The sequence below is a fragment of the Typopeltis vanoorti genome, chromosome 1, assembly GCF_054136105.1.
Source record: "Typopeltis vanoorti isolate ZY-2024b chromosome 1, IOZ_Tvanoo_1.0, whole genome shotgun sequence".
NCBI lineage: Eukaryota > Metazoa > Arthropoda > Arachnida > Uropygi > Thelyphonidae > Typopeltis > Typopeltis vanoorti.
The window spans coordinates 88,270,197-88,286,657 of NC_143549.1; the positions used below are offsets into that span (position 1 = coordinate 88,270,197).

Genomic DNA, 16,461 nt, shown 5'->3' on the forward strand with positions numbered 1-16,461 from the left:
CCTTGTTTATTTTTCTTTATTAAGTTTTTCTTCCAATGAGATGACTTTTCTAATCATTTTCACACTTCAACTTTTTTGCTCACTAATTCTTTTACTGATGATGAAAGGTTGGGAAAATGCTTTAAAATAAAAAAGTAAGGAAAACAATTGCAAAGGAAGCACGAGATATGATCATCAGAATGCTAAGTAATTAGCAGATGGCATAAATTTTGGCAGTAAATTTGGAACATAGTGTACATGGAAATAGTGTAATATACCATTAAAAAATAACTTTGTAAAATGTTTTAAATCAGTAACTAAATTTTTAAAATAGTTAGCCATAAAAAATGTATAGATAGGACATTTTTTAAATCTGTAACATTTATTTTTAAGATGTATATAGGCATACTAATCGAATTTTAGAGGCTTGCTAATTGAATTTGGGAAAAAAATCGGGAAAAAAAAAGACTCACTAATCGGAGGTGCATTAATCGAGGGATTGCTCTACTACATTCATATCGTTTTTATTTATAGTTACAAATAACAAATTCTGTTCTCTTTCAGTGGCATAGAAAACTACAATAGACCATTCATGACAGCTGCTTTGCTTAAATTTCACCTAACTGCTGTTTGACGATATCATCCATTATGAGATGATAAAATATATTTTGCCATTTGCTGCCATGGATTAACTCCTGTACTTATTCAGTAGAATTTTCTGTGCAAATATATTTCCAGTTGGCAGAAGGCAATTACTATTTTAAGGAGCGTCCAAGGCATGTTCTGCCAGCTCTGACTTGCCATAATAATGGTAGCGTGTGTCATTTTTTATGTTCTCTAAGGTGGATGCTAACAGATCTTCCTGTCTGCCCATAGTAGGCCAAGTCACAGTCACAAGAAACTTCATACACTCCAGGATACGCTAGAGCATTGTTTCTCAAACTGTAGTACATGTACCACTAATGGTACATTATGTTATTTTTGGTGGTACAATTTTTACACAAAATATTTAAATAAATGTTCAGAAAAATGTATTTTAATATTGTAATGAGTAGACTGTTCCAAAAATTTAACTTATCGAATTGAATAAACGAACAAATAAATTTTATTGCAGTTTTATGTGAATTTTCGGATGCGAAGTCTCATTAGCGTGTCAATAAGGGTTTTCATATTTAATATTTATTTTGAAACAGTATTTTATGGTGGTACATATATTTTTTTGATTCTTATTTAAGTGGTACAAAATTTAAAAAGTTTGAGAACCCCTGCGCTAGAGAATTTAGTTTATCCTTAGGAGAGTGGATCATAGTTGCTAATTTAACATGTAGTGTGAGGACCATGTTTTATTGGTACTTGGGCTATCTTTTCTGATATACCTCTGACATAAGGAATAATGTCTTGTTCTTGTTTTAGAGGAGTGCGAAGCAATAGGGCTATGCAGTATTTTATCTATTTTATAGGAATTGTAGCCATTGACCAAGAAAGTATGGTGCAGAATTAATTAAGAAAATTAATTTTGGCAAATTAATGCAAGTATGATTGCATTAATTTTCGAAAAATTTGGGAATGTTATCTCGAGATCAATTCCTACGTAGCTGTAATACTTCTTTTTTTTTTTTACAACATTAGAGAGTGCCAAATTAGGACTTAATCTTTTATCCATTACAATTTGAATTGTTTCACATACACATTGTCACATGTAAACTATAACATGCTGTTTTGTGCTCTGAAGATGCTAGTTTGAAATCCAGCAAAATATAAGCCAGTTAATAAAAAAAAAATTTTTTTATAAAATAGGTTGTTTTGTGTTGTTAATACAGGTAACCCTCGTATAACACGGTACTTATGCAACGCGGTTTCAATATAACGCAGCCTACAAATTGTAGTTACCCTTTATCTTTTTATATATTTTTCACTGTGCGACTTAAAAATGAAATTTTACCTTCATTAAATTTGCATCTGCCTGTATCACACATGTAATTATAAGAAGCGAATTCATATTAGGGAAAATACCCTTTAGCATGCATGTATGCCAATTGTTTACCGTATAAAGTGTTTATTGTTGAAAATTGCCTTCGTTTTTTGCCAGGAAAGCGCATTAAAAATCATAACTCTGTTAATCTCAAGCTGAGCACTATTTTCTGTTGAGTTACACAGAATATGTAATGCTTTTTTTATGTAAAAATTTATTTTTATAGTAATGGCCACTTAGAGGGCTTTTGTGATATGGATGAACGAAATTAGTGAATTAATTAATGGAAAAACAGATTTAAATGAGAAGGAACTGGTACAATTAATAGATGACGTCGAACCAAATGGCAGGGAAAGTTCTGCTGAAGATTCTGATTGGGATAAATCCATTAGAGAATTCAGTTTAAAGAAATTAGCAGATGGATTGAACTTGGTAAGGAAGTTACTTTATGCATAATAATCCCTCAATCGAGCACTCAGGAAAATTCACGAGACAATTGGATATTTGTTTAGCTCCATGTTATGAATTTAATAAAAAAAAACTGCAGCATAGTGGTAAGCAAGGTCTTATTACTGACTTCTTGATAACTAAACCAGCCAAAGTAATGAGAATTATACTAATGATGTTCAAGAGATTTCAAGTGATGATGACATCCGTCCACTCGTAAATAAAGAACATCTACAAAATGTTAGTTTTGAAGACAGTGATAACGATTAAAATATGCACTTTATTTTTTTTTGCCTAAAACATTTATGCATTATGTGCAATGAAGTTTACATACAATTTGTAATTTTTATAAGTTTATACTGTGTTATGTATTTGTTTCATAGTTTGTTTTCTTAACTTACATGAATTACCCAAATTGAATAAAAAATATATTTTTGTTGGATATGTCATTGTTTGTTTATATAATAAAAGAAAAAAAAAACGATTTCGGAACATAACCCTACTTTTTCTATGTGATCTGAGTCTTGCATAATGCGATTTATATAACGCAACATTTCTATGGAACCTAACATCTGCCTTATAAGAGTTACCTGTACTGTTAAAGTAAGTTATGAGCAGTTATTATTGCCTTTCCTAAGATTTCCAATGATGAATTCAAATTCCCCAATAAATTATCAACCAGCTGCTTGCACAGTATTCTGTAAAACATTAGCTGTATTATCTTTTATGGTTTCTGGATAGAAACAGCCTCTTTTTATAATACAGTCTGGCTTCTGCAAATATCATTCAACAACTGATTATGCAGTGTGACTGGAAGAAGTTATCAAAGAAGCCTTCTTAAAATGAGAGCTCATTGTTGATATGGAAACAATGCATATGAAACAGCTTGGCAGTTTGGAATATTGAAAGACCTACATAGCTTTGATCTCAGAGGGAACCTCCCTCTTTTTTCCAAGAACTTTTTTATTCCACAGAAACTTCTAAGTTTGAGTGGGATCTACTCTCTTTCTCGATTGTATACCCTTGATAAGACAACTTCCCTCACAAGTAAGTAATGCCCTCTATGTGGATGACTTTACCATATTTCATTCATGTAATGTGAGGGTCATAGAATGACAGCTGCAGCAAGCCATTTGCAGTCTATCAGAATGGGTGCTTGCAAATGGTTTCAGCTTTCTTACAGCAGAAGACAGTTTGTGTGGCACGTTTTCTGTAGACATAGTATTCATCCTAACCCAGAACTCAGACTAGGACTTTTAATCCCAGTTGACCAGAAGCTAAATTCTTGGGGCTTATATTTGACATGAAACTTAAGTTTCCTTCCTAACATGTGCCTGTTATGAGATAAGTGCCGTAAAGCACAGAACATCCTTCGCACCCTATCTCCCATCCTTGGAGGTGCCAGCAGATGTTTTTTGCTCCAGTTGTATCGTGCACCAATTTGATCAAAACTTGATTATGGGTCAGAAGTCTGTGTTCTGGCAGTGAGAGCACCCTGCAATAATTGGGTCTATCTATCTTCAAGTCATAAGAATTGCAACTGGAGCATTTCAAGTTTGATGTCGGCCGCTGTCTCTTCTATGTGCCACCAAAATAAAATCATCCCACATGGCCAACTATTTTTTGCTTAGGGTGGAAGAATCTGTACCATATTCATCAGGCCATGTGACCCTTTGATTTACAAAGAAAAGCACTCTTAGAAGCTCTAGATATTAAAGTAGACAATATTGCACAGATGCCTTTAAATACACTGCAGCTTTTCGTTTTGCAAGCTAATCAAATATTTCCCTCGTATTGTTGGCCAGCATCCATTTCAAGCACATAGAATGAAATACTCTGATTTTGTGCCTGTTGACACAGATGGTTCAAAATCAGTGGGATGCTCTGGTGTCTTCCTAGGCAGTATATTATCATCTCAAATCCAACTGGAATGTAACCACTTTACTGTTGAGCTGTATGCTATGGAGCTTGCCTTAAGCTACATAAGAGTGAAACACTACCGAAGGTCTGTTATATACTGATTCATGGATCTTCTTGTAGGCAGTAAAAAAGTAAAAAAATTCTTGTATTCAACATGTCCTCTCTCAGTTATTGAAACTATATTTGGATGTGTATTTGTTGGATCCTGAGCCACACTGGGATAAGAGAAATGAGGCTGCAGCTACTGTAACTAGTCTGCTCATTTCTCAAGTTTCACCATCTGCCCATCCCTATACAGATTTCCATAGAGCAGAACATTTTTTGCAGTGACAGTCATCATGGAATAGAGAGACCAACAGTAAGTTCTGTCAAGTCATATCTAAAATCAAATTGTGACAATCTAGTTTATGCAGAGACTGTAAAGAGAAAGTTGTTTTCGATTGACTTTGCATAGATCATAGTCATCTTACACACTCCTTCCTGTTGACTGGTGATAGCATTTATATATGTGAATGCTGTGGCAACAGACCATTCTTCATCTTTAATCTATTGCTCATTTTTTCAATGAGCACAGTCACTGTTTTAGTCATATTCATAATCTGACTGAGTCCATAGGTAAATTTTATCACTCATCAAGTGTTATTTTCATTTTTAAATTTATACAGATAGTTAATGTTTATCTTTGATGTCAAAGATAAAAAATTAAAATTAAATATACACCTTTTAACACTTGGGTCTTTTTTATATATGCTTTTTATGAATTTCTTTACACTTGATTTTACGAGGGTTGTTTGAAAAGTTTGGTAAATTTCCAGTAGACGGCGACACTGTTCTTTCATTCATACCAGTGTCGGCACGTATCATCTTTTTCATGACCCCTGGTAAAATTTTAGCCACGAGTGATGCATAATTCTCGTTTGGCAAACATTTAAAATGGTTAATAATAATGAAGAGCCAAAGGCTTCAATTCGACGACATGAACTTATTTAAGTTAAGGGATATTATATCCCATATTGTTTCTTAGCCGAATAAGAAACTCAAAGAGTTTCATGCCGAATATAGAAACTATATAAAGTTCGGCGAGTCCAAGCATAAGCAAATACCTGGATAGTGCAGCACCTGACCCTTGAAGGTAGTGCAAGCTGAGGCAACTCATGTAAAGGGTGGAGCAAGTTCCGATCACTATTCTTGATATTTTCCCATAATGTGAACTTAACTCCAACATTATGACCTTCTCTCATAATGCTGAACAAAATACAGCTCCTAGGAGTTAAGTTCATTATGGGTAAATATCAAGAATAGTGATCGGAGCTTGCTCCACCCTTTACATGAGTTGCCTCAGCTTGCTACCTTCAAGGGTCAGGTGCTGCACTATCCAGGTATTTGCTTATGCTTGGGATCGCCGAACTTTATATAGTTTCTATATTCGGCATGAAACTCTTTGAGTTTCTTATTCAGGTAAGAAACAATATGGGATATAATATCCCTTAACTTAAATAAATTTAAAATGACTTTGTTCATGTTTTTCAGAAAAATGGAGAAAAATGAGTTTCGTGTAGTGATAAAACACTTTTATTTGAAGAAGTGGGTGGCCGTGCAGATCAAAGCCGAGTTAGATGCAGTTCATGGGGGACTCTGCACCAGCATTAAAGACTATTTATTTTTGATAAATGAGTTTAAACATGGTCATAAGTCCATTGAAGATGAGGCACGGACTTCCAGGGCATTTATTAATCTCATGGTATCGTTATGGAAGACCACCGAGTCAAAGTGCATGAGATTGCTGAGATTGTAGGCATCTCAACTGAACAGGTATATAATATCCTGCACGAAAAATTGCACACGAAAAAGCTGTGTGTGCGATGGGTGCCGCGATTGTTGGCTGTTGATCAAAAACACATGCGAAAAGACATTTCAATGCAGTTTTCAGGATTTTTTGCGTCGATTAGATGAAACCTGGATCCACCACTACATACCTGAGTCCAAGCAGCAGTCAAAACAGTGGACAGTGCCTGGTGAAAGAGCACTGAAAAAAGTGAAGACTGTTTTGTCAGCTGGGAAGGTGATGGACACTGTTTTTTGGGATTATCATGATAGACTATTTGAAAAAGAGTAAGATGATGCATAATAAATGCCTGTTATTGTCTTACCCTTTTTCAAATAGTCTATCATGATAATCCCAAAAAACAGTGGCCATCACCTTCCCGGCTGACAAAACAGTCTTCACTTTTTTTTTCAGTGCACTTTCACCAGGCACTGTCCACTGTTTTCACTGCTGCTTGAACCCATTTAAAAGAAGAACTGAAGAAAACACGGTCAAGGTTGGTGCACAAAAAAAAGTGCTCTTTCATCAAGACAATGCACTGTTCCACACTGTCGCAATGGCAAAATTGCACTAATTGAGGTTTGAATTGGTTCCACATCAACTGTATTCTCCGGACTCAGCCCCATGTGACTTCTTGTTGTTCCCAAACTTCAAAATTTGGCTCGGTGGGAAAAAATTTTCTTCGAATAATGATGTCATCAAGGCTGTCAATGACTATTTTGCACAATTTGACAAATCCTACTTTTTAGATGGGATGAAAAAATTGGAAACTCGCTGAACCAAATGTGTAGACTATGTTGAGAAATAAAGGTGAGTTTTTCCAAAAAAATGTGTTTAACTTATTTTTTTACCAAACTTTCAAATAACCCTCTTATACACTTTTTTTTTTACAATTGCTTTGATACATCTTTTATATTTGTGTTTTGTACACTTATTTTCATATCTGTTTATGCTGCTTTTGTATGAATGTGGAAATTGGCCAAGTGGATAGCTTATCTGCTCTTCAGCTAACAAGCTGTTGGTTTGATTCCTGTTGAATGCATGGATATTTGATTGCATGAATGCTTTAAGTTTTGAAAAGTTAAAACTTTTGGTCTCTAGAGCATGGCTCTGGGAATAACCCTTAGTCCACTTACAGTAGTATAGGTTTACAGCCTTTCATGAGCAGGATTCACATAAAAATAAAATGTGTGGGTATGTGACTAAGAAGACAGAAGAAATGTGATGTATTTCTTGAGTGCCTGAAAGTCATAGTCCTTTGGAAAACTGCCCAAGGAAGACTGTTACAAAGGAAGAATTGTAGATGGAATGAAAGAGGAGGATGAGAAAATGTTCAGTAGGTTTGAAGCTCAACTACTTATTAACGTTGACCAGCACCACCTCTTTATGTGTTTATATGCTTAAAAGAAAGTGGATGAATGATGACGGTCATGAATTGACCTAGAGCTGGGGGGGGGGACATATAACAATAACAGAGTGTCTGTGTTTTCAGTTTATGAATGAAAGCTGTCTGATCAGCAATTTTTAAAGTTTGCTACTCTAAATATGAGAACAGTATTCTAAGGGTAGGCAAATTTTCAATTGGGAAAAGTAGTGTCTTAAGTGGAAAACATTAAATATTTTGGAGATGGATGGGATGTGTTTCTGACAGGAAAGGCCAGAAGATGCAGTCAGTTCAAGAAGAGAAATCTGGTTCCTGTTTAGAGATCCTGGTGCTATCACAGAGAGGTAAAATGAAATCTTACTTATGAGAAAGAATACAGGATTGTGTTTTGGTAGCACTAGATAGATTGTCTTCAATTCTACACTCACGTGCAGTATAAGATATTGGTTATTGAAAATGTTGAAGTGTGGGAAACATTTTAGCACTACAGGTTTGTCAAATAAAGAAGAGGAATGAAGTATGCTGTCATCAGCAAAACTCTGGAGAGGATTTAAGATTAGTGAAAGAAGATCATTATATACATATACATATATATATATATATATATTGAAACAGAACTAGAAGTTAACAGTTTGCTTCCTTTTCTTGATGTAAAACTTACTTGTTCATCTGAAAAACTAAAAATCTCCATGTACAGAATGCCTACACCTACCAATAGATATCTTCACATTCATTTCCATCATTATCCGCCTCAAAAGTTTGATATTATTTCTACTTTAGGAACTCATGTGCATACTCTCATCAGTGATGATGAAGAAGAGATTGCCCAAGAATTAAAGCTGCTGTTATCAATTTTTCAGAAGAATAGTTATTCTAAACAGTCGATTTCTAAACTCTTGTTTAATCCTCCTACCACTGTGCTGAAGAGAGAGTAATGATGCAAAAGGTTATATCACCATTCCATATATCAGCTCTATTTCTAACAAATTGGCAAAAATCCTCAAGAAATATAAATTTTGTACCTTATTCATCCCCTTAAGAAAATTTTAACCAATAAAACCTAAACATAACAATTTGAAAAATCCAGGTGTGTACCCTCTTTGGTGTGGTTGTAATATTCCCCATATTATGGACAAACAGAAAAGTCAATCAAGCTTCATATTGAAGAACATCTTGGAGATATCACCTATGGTAGAACCAGGGCCATGACCTTATTAAGTCATGTGCTTAATTCTTCTGATCACAATGACCTCCACTATACACTCAGTAAACTGGGATATATCCGAAATTATTTACAAATGCTATGATGAACTTGAAAGAAAAATCTTAGAATCAACAGAAATTGCACTAAATCCTGTTCACCTTAATGTAAACCTCAGTCACAACCTTTCTGATTGTTACTCCTCTACTATTCAGTTATGGCAGTCTCGAGACCATGTCCTCGTGCATGAGAGCAACAACAATGCAGCTAGTCCATGAATTCATTCTAATGTTAGCAATCCATTAATAATTTAGAACTAGTAGCACCTTTAAAAATAAATTAGTTATATTCTATTATAACACTCAGCTATATAATCATATAAGTGCTTTTCCTTAAAATATAAATTACACACACACACAGTTTTTTGGGGGGATGATACAGCTTACCAGAACCTATATGTAAAAAATGGCATTTTGACTTATGGATACTAGGTCAATGTGAAAATTTTTACACATTTACTTAGTGTACCAAACAGAGTACTGGCACTTATTGTTTTACAAAATAAATACTTTACACACAGTCTTGTTATATATAGATTTACCATAAATATTTTTTTATCAAACTGGGACATTTTTTTGAGAACTCCTTCTACGCTAAGTACTTATCATTCAAAAGGATAAATAACGGAGTGGTTAACAAAAAACAACATTTCGTAGTAATAATTTTTAATTACTCTTAACTGAACATAACTTATTATTAAAAAGTTATTAATATTTATCGCTAGCGTGAACTTTTTTTAAAAATTCTTTGTTATTTTTAATCACGTCGAAAAATTCACTACAATTTAGTTCGCTATTAAGTTTGCAGTGCAATATAGCTTTTACTGTTGATTCAGCTATTCTACCTCTTTCTTCAGACCATATGTTATTCATTATTGAGAATATCTTTTCAACAGGTGAATGCCTGTCAAGCTGAAAATGTATTCTATAATTTGGACAAGATTGGGCAATGAAATGTCCTTTTCTTCGAAATGACTGAATAGTTGTATCCATTTTTCTTCGCAACTTGTATTTTTCAAAATGTCATAGTTTGCCGACCAAAAAGCTTTTCCAATCACCACTTCATCAAACAGTTCATCCATGTTTATTGCATTATTTGCAAGAGTTGCATTAATTTTTTCACCTGAAGCTTGAATTTCCAACCAAGTTAATTCATTGTTGTTTATCCAAGTAAAAGATTTCCAAGTAAAAGATTCTGCTTCATCAAAACTGTTTTCCCAAAGCTCAATATAAGAAAGACATCAGTCATAAAATTTTGTAAACTCTTGTAGTATTGTATTAATATGAATACTTCCATTATTTTCCAGTATTCTAAAAAGCTTTTTTGCTTCTTGAGGTATAAATTTATTATCATGCCTTTCCTCAAGATTTATTTTTAATTTTCTAAGTTCAATGGCAGTGTCTGTTGCACTCGCTTTCTCACTTTTGAGGAGTTCACAATTGCCAGATCAAACGCTACTGCAAAGTCCAAAATCCTCTCTCCTTTCCGGTTCATCATTTCCACTCCATGGCCACCATGTACCCTTTCACAGTCCCTATTCTATCTCCCTATGTGTCCGTTCAAGTCTCCTCTGACAATCACCATCTCGTTTTCTTCCAGATCTTCATCTAGCACGTTCCAGAATTCATCTTTCTCTTCTTCTGTACAGCCAACTCCTAGACCCAGTTTCATTCACATGATCCTGTCGTTCCTCCTACTCACTTCCAGTACTTCATCCTTCATTCTGCCACACACCACAGTTCTGACACCATTTCTTCCCTCTTTATTTGCTCCAGAGTAGAACAATTTATACCCGTCTCCTAGTTCCTTCGCCTTTTCTCCCTTCCACCTTGTCTCCTGCATGCATAAAATGTCCAACTTCCTCTTCCTCATCATGTCTGCCACCTCTCTTCCCCTTCCAGTCATGCTTCCAACATTCAACGTTCCCACTTGCAACATTCTCTTGCTGGGCTTGCTTCTTTAACCGCAACTGCCCTTGATGCGGTAGCCCTCTCCACTTCTCGCAGCTGTAGGGTGATGTGGCTGCGCATCGCTTAAGGGGGTATGCCCTAGCATTTGTATCACTTTCTTTTCGACTCATTTAATCATATCTAGAGCTGGCAGTGTAGTTTTATGACCAGATGCCCTTCTTGATGTCAACCCTCGCCATTTATCCAGGCTTGGGATAAATTACTCGAATCATATAAATGCGGAAATATTTATAAATTTTGACTACTAAAGCTTCTATTTTAATAGGTAGAACATCAACTGCAGTTTTGAAGACAGTTGTGAATGATGTGAGCACCGCAACCAATGCCCACAATATTTCTTCCTAATTCCTTCTTCAATCGACTGTAAATATTGTTTCCTCCTCTCCGTTTTACACCCCCAAAATTGGTATTGCAGTTATCTCCATAAAATCCAATAAATTTTTTTTGTTATATTATGAGTTTTCATTACTGACATTAAATGGTTTGTCAGTATTTCTGCAATTTCATCAGAAACTGATTGAAAGTCTAAAAAGTTTAACTTTTACTCCACAATCTGGTGTAAAATACCACACAACACATGGCACAGTTTTAATTTCTTTCCTGTTGGAAGAATCGATTGATATTGTCACAAAATTTGTTTTGTTTAAATCTTCACAAAGTTGCTGAAACAACAGTGGCTCAATCACATTAACAGTGACAGCTTTACATTTTGTTCTACGCAGTCTAAACTTTGTTTCAAAAAGGTTTGATATCAGTTTAGATGAACAATCGGCAGACTTAAAGCTGAGATTGTGAATAGCAACATGAAATGCAAAAGTTACTTCTTTAGCAGCTATTAAAAATTCTTTGTCACTTGGATCGGCACCTTTAAAATATGACAATAACTTCGAGGAAGTTCCTGCCGCTGCTAGACTAGCCTTATGTTTCACACATGCCAAGTGATTTTTTATGTCCGAATGCCCACCATGAGCCACAGAAAATTCTGAAGAGCACTGTTCACATTTCACTTTGTCAATATGACCACAAACTTTTTTCAAAAACAGATAATCCTTTTTTAATTCCTCCGTAAACACACAGTTTCTTTTTGGCATTTTGGGGTTAAATTAATTTAATGAAGTAAAAAAAAAAAATCACAAACAATACGCCGAAAAGAAACACGGACCCACAATCTAAACTCAACTAAAATTGCGCGTGATCAACAATGACTTGCGATGGAGCGTACAGGCCAGAGTCAAAGTGGGGTATTCCTGTTGCCTAATCGGCATTTTCTGAGGCTGCACTTTTTGAACTGCGTGTATATTCTGCACTTTTAAATTTTTACCAAATAACTGGGACAAAATGACAAACTGGCTGGGACCATACCTTCAAACCGGAACAGTTCCGGTCAAACCAGGCCGTATGGTAACCCTAGTTATATACAGCTTCAGCATTTCCCCCCCCCCCTCCCGTGCTTCCCACGGAATTGCATGAGTCCAGTTCTGTTAGTGGCACTGTACTCAGCCAACATTCCCATATTTTCAAGGTTTGGAATGCAGTTACCTGTCATTTTCAACACTCTAAAATCACTTGCGATCAGTAGGATGTTTGTGTATCAGACTATTAACCATTATGACAATACAGAATCTGACCACCAAAGAACAGATCAACCATGCTACATTAGGACACAGCTTGTGAGGGCTGTTGAAGGCACACCTCCAGCATAATTCTGTGAGAGTGCAGAAAGTGATGTTGCAAGAGATGAATGTTTCACAGAGAATGATGTCACGTGTACTAACTGACGACTTGGAGGTGAGAGCCTATTGTCATTTCATTGGACACCTCCTAACACCATAACTTATGCAGTAGAGGGTGATAAAATCAAAGGCACTTCTCCAGCAGTATGCACACAACAAACATAGAGATGCTCTGTTCACAGATGAGAAGATTTTCACTATTAAAGAGTCTTTTAACTGCCACAATGATTGGGCATATGTGCCTCAGATGGTTGCACAGCCAGGATGTGGTTTGTATGTGCCGAAAGCTGTAAATGATTTACTGATAGATTAAAGGTTTATGCACTGTTCAAGTTGTAACAGTATTTATGACTAGATTATATATAATTCATTTACAAAATCAAATTCCCTGGAAATGTTAAGAACAACCACAGGACTTTCTTCAAATTTTTCCATGGTTTGGGTCCATAGGTGGGTAGTGTTGGCTAGATCTACTGTGGTACAGGAGTGCAGAATCTGCATTGATGATCACTGATTGGTGGGTCTCATAGCATAAAAGTTAGAGGTTAGTGACTTTCAAGAAAATTGCAATAAGTGCAATGGGGGAGTAGTTTGATGGCTAATTTTTGTACCCCCCCCTTTTTTTTAAATGAAGTTTGTGAAACTTGATTATTTTGACTTTGTGAAATCTCTCATATTGGAACATATCAATCAGAATTTTTTCAAGGACTGTAATGTTTTTTTAAAGAAATTAATGTTTTTCAGATTTTATGTTTAGTGTTAAGTATTTTTATTGATTCATATAATCTGCATTTTAGTTTTCCATATAAGTCCTGAAACTCACCCAGAAAAACACCAGTTACTGGCTTCTTTTCTGCAGTCTAAATCAGCAAGGTAATTTTTTCATGCAGATCATTTTAATTTGTCAGTTGTTTGTATTTTTGTTGTTGTTATCATTACTTTAGTCTTCATAAAATATTAAACCTCATTACAGGAACATCACTATGAGATACACTGATTCATAGCACTTTACTTTTTTATTTGTATTATTAGTGTACACTGATTAGTAGTATGCCTCAGTAACATTTCAGGCAGTCAAGGATGAACATATTTTAAATATGATTTCCAGACACAAATACATACATATTTAGAGGAAAACTGAACATAGTTTATAGAGAAGAACAAACAAAATCTTATATAGCAAAGTATGGGGGGGGTTGATAGACTGGACATTCTGGCCTGGTTGGCAAATGGTTAACATACCTGCTCTCCAACCAACAGGTTGTGGGTTCAAATTTGGGAAGGCATGGATGCTTGTGATTGTCTTTAGGTGGGAGATGAATTTCATCATCTGGTGTGAGACCGCTGCCCTGTTTATAACATTCTGTATTTCTATTATGTATTTTTCAACCCTGCTTTGTCTTTGTTCTTTTAATTAAACTTCATGTAATGTTGCAAATGATCGACTGCCTTAACTATAAGCTGCCGCCATTGATTTATTTCTACTTGATCCTATGTTCTCACACTCTATAGTCTAACAAATTTATTTGCTTTACAACTTCCATCACTTAGACTATGTATTGAGTGCAAGATTATAAGATTTTTAACTAAAGACAAAGCAGATATTGTTAGCATTCCCAACTTTTGTTAATGTATATATACCTATAATTTGTTGTAGCTTAATTATTGATCACTTAAACTTTATCTTAATCAGGTTCAAAATTTTTCAGGATAGTACATTGACAGAATCAGTCCAATCTGTTTGCTCACAAACCATTTAATTAAATCAAAAAGGAATATTTACAGTCTGATCCACATTAACACACACACAATCATATATATATATACAATTCCAATTCTTCCCGATTCAGACTTAGTTCTGTAACTTTCCTTAATGTTAAATCACAATCTAGAATATTCTGCTAGGCAAATATACACAATTTCACAATAAAGCATACCTTGAGTAAAGCTTAATTCAATATCAGTATACGTTATCTTATTGTATACCCATAAACAAACACACTTGAAGTACATTCTTGTTCGGAATTATCACATACATATGTACTTACAATTTTCGTTCAGCACTGCCTTTTACATGAATCTTTTCTTCACACAAATTCTCCTCTTTGTCCTTTTTTTGATTCTTCTTTATCCAAGTTGTCAATTATTCCATGCCCTATAGGACCCTTAACATGGCAGAAATGTGCAGTTCTTTCCTTTTGATTTCTGACATTGGGCCTCACATGGCAGCAGACCTAGGTATAAGACTCAGCAACCTACGATGTTTTTCTTTTGACTCGTGGCAGTGGACCCAGGTAAGAAAAGAGTCCATGCCACATGAGGTGGACCCTTTTCTTAACTGGGTATAAGAAAACCCTAAGACAAAGTCCTTCTTGATACCTCGCCTTATATGTTGCACATGTTGTATGCATGTGCATCTTTCAAAACTTCCATGCATGGTCACGTATTGACATCCGACAATGATACATCATACTTCAGATGTCTTTTGAAATTGCCATATATGGACATGAGTTAACAGCATTACATGATGACATCATGTGCCACATTATTTTAACAAAGGCTCATGGTTAATTTATTGCAAATACAAGATTATTACAGACAAAATTTGACATTTCTTTAAGTGCAATCTCCTTAGAAAAGTATGTAAAAGTGAACATAAGTTACATATGATGAGAGATTTTACAGCCCCCACTTACTGTGGAGGCCTGAGGTGGCATGAAAAAGTTCCATGTTTGGTCTCTAAAGCAGAGTTTCCAGACCATCTAAAAATAAATAAAAAATACAAACAATTAAATAAAATTGATAAAAAAAAATAATAATAAAAAATCCTTAGCCTGCTCACAGTACAAATGTATTATAGGTTTGCAATTAACCTTTCGTGGGTAGGAACAACATAACAAACATGGCAAAGTTATCTGTAGTATTAGAAAAATAATTAAAGAAGTTAAAGTAATAGTGTAGAAAAATAAAATTACAAAAAAAATTAATCTTACAGACAGTTTTTAACAGCAAATCAATTAGAAGCAGTAAGATAAAAATTACGGACTTTAGGAAGAATTGTCAAGGTTATTCAAAATATATTTTGAGTATAAAACTCATAGAAATAGGGAAACATTACCACGAGAGAGAGAAAGAATGGATGGCAGAGTTATATCAAAATGGAAAGAGACAGGTATTTTGGATATGCTTCCCTGGTCTTATTATTATCATCATCCCAAGACCCCATGGAGTCAAAGACTCATCTAGGAGGTCACTTTGTAATACACACACAGCTCATCATACACAGCTCATCATACGGCTCATCACCGTACCTTAAACACACTCAAATTCTCTGCAGACACACACACTCTTAGGCAAGGCATTTCAATCATTCACAACTCTGCATGCAAAAAACCTGCTCCCCTGCTCACACCCTCCTTATACACCTTCCAGGGATATCCTCTGGTTCTCCCCTGATCTCCTGCCATTTGCTGTAAAACCTCTTCAACATTGATCCTATAACAACCCCCTTACTAACTTATCATACTCCTATTCATTAGACTCTCAATTGCATCTTCCCTCATATTCGACATTCCAGAGATCAGAAGCTATCTTAGTAAGCTGTCTCTGTACCCCTTTCAAACATCTCTTTGTCCTTTTGAAAACCAGGTGACCAAATCTGTGCACAGTAGTCCATGTTGGCCTAATCAAAGCCTTATACAATGGAGCAAGAATCTCCTTACTTCTACAAGTCAGTGTCCTCTGCATCATTCCCAGAATTCTTTGTGGTGTCCCCTAAATTTCAGATCCTTATCCACTATCACCCCCAAGATCTCTCATTTCCTCCAACTCCAACAATATATCCCCACTAAGCATAAATTCTACATCCTATCTTTGTTTCCCAAATTTTAAAACCTTACATCCCCATTTCAGTGCCTATTCACTCAGTTTGTTCAAGTCTTCTTTAAAGGCCACAACATCTTTACTTTTC

General features: G+C 35.2%; 1 protein-coding gene across 5 annotated transcripts in view; it reads left to right on the forward strand.

Moving 5' to 3' along the window:
- LOC150110185 (protein fantom-like) overlaps window positions 1–16,461 on the forward strand; it is a 588,918-nt gene that overhangs the window by 490,120 nt on the left and 82,337 nt on the right. For 4 of the 5 annotated variants that reach the window (XR_016548253.1, XR_016548256.1, XM_090391966.1 and 1 more), the window contains exon 34: window positions 13,289–13,364. The exons of the other annotated variant lie outside the window; for it this stretch is intronic. Coding sequence is in view for 2 of the 4 variants with exons in the window: in XM_090391966.1 (XP_090248092.1) it covers window positions 13,289–13,364 (76 nt within the window). In the remaining 2 variants the exon portion in view is untranslated. The remainder of the gene's footprint in view (window positions 1–13,288; window positions 13,365–16,461) is intronic. 5 annotated transcript variants of the gene reach the window in all.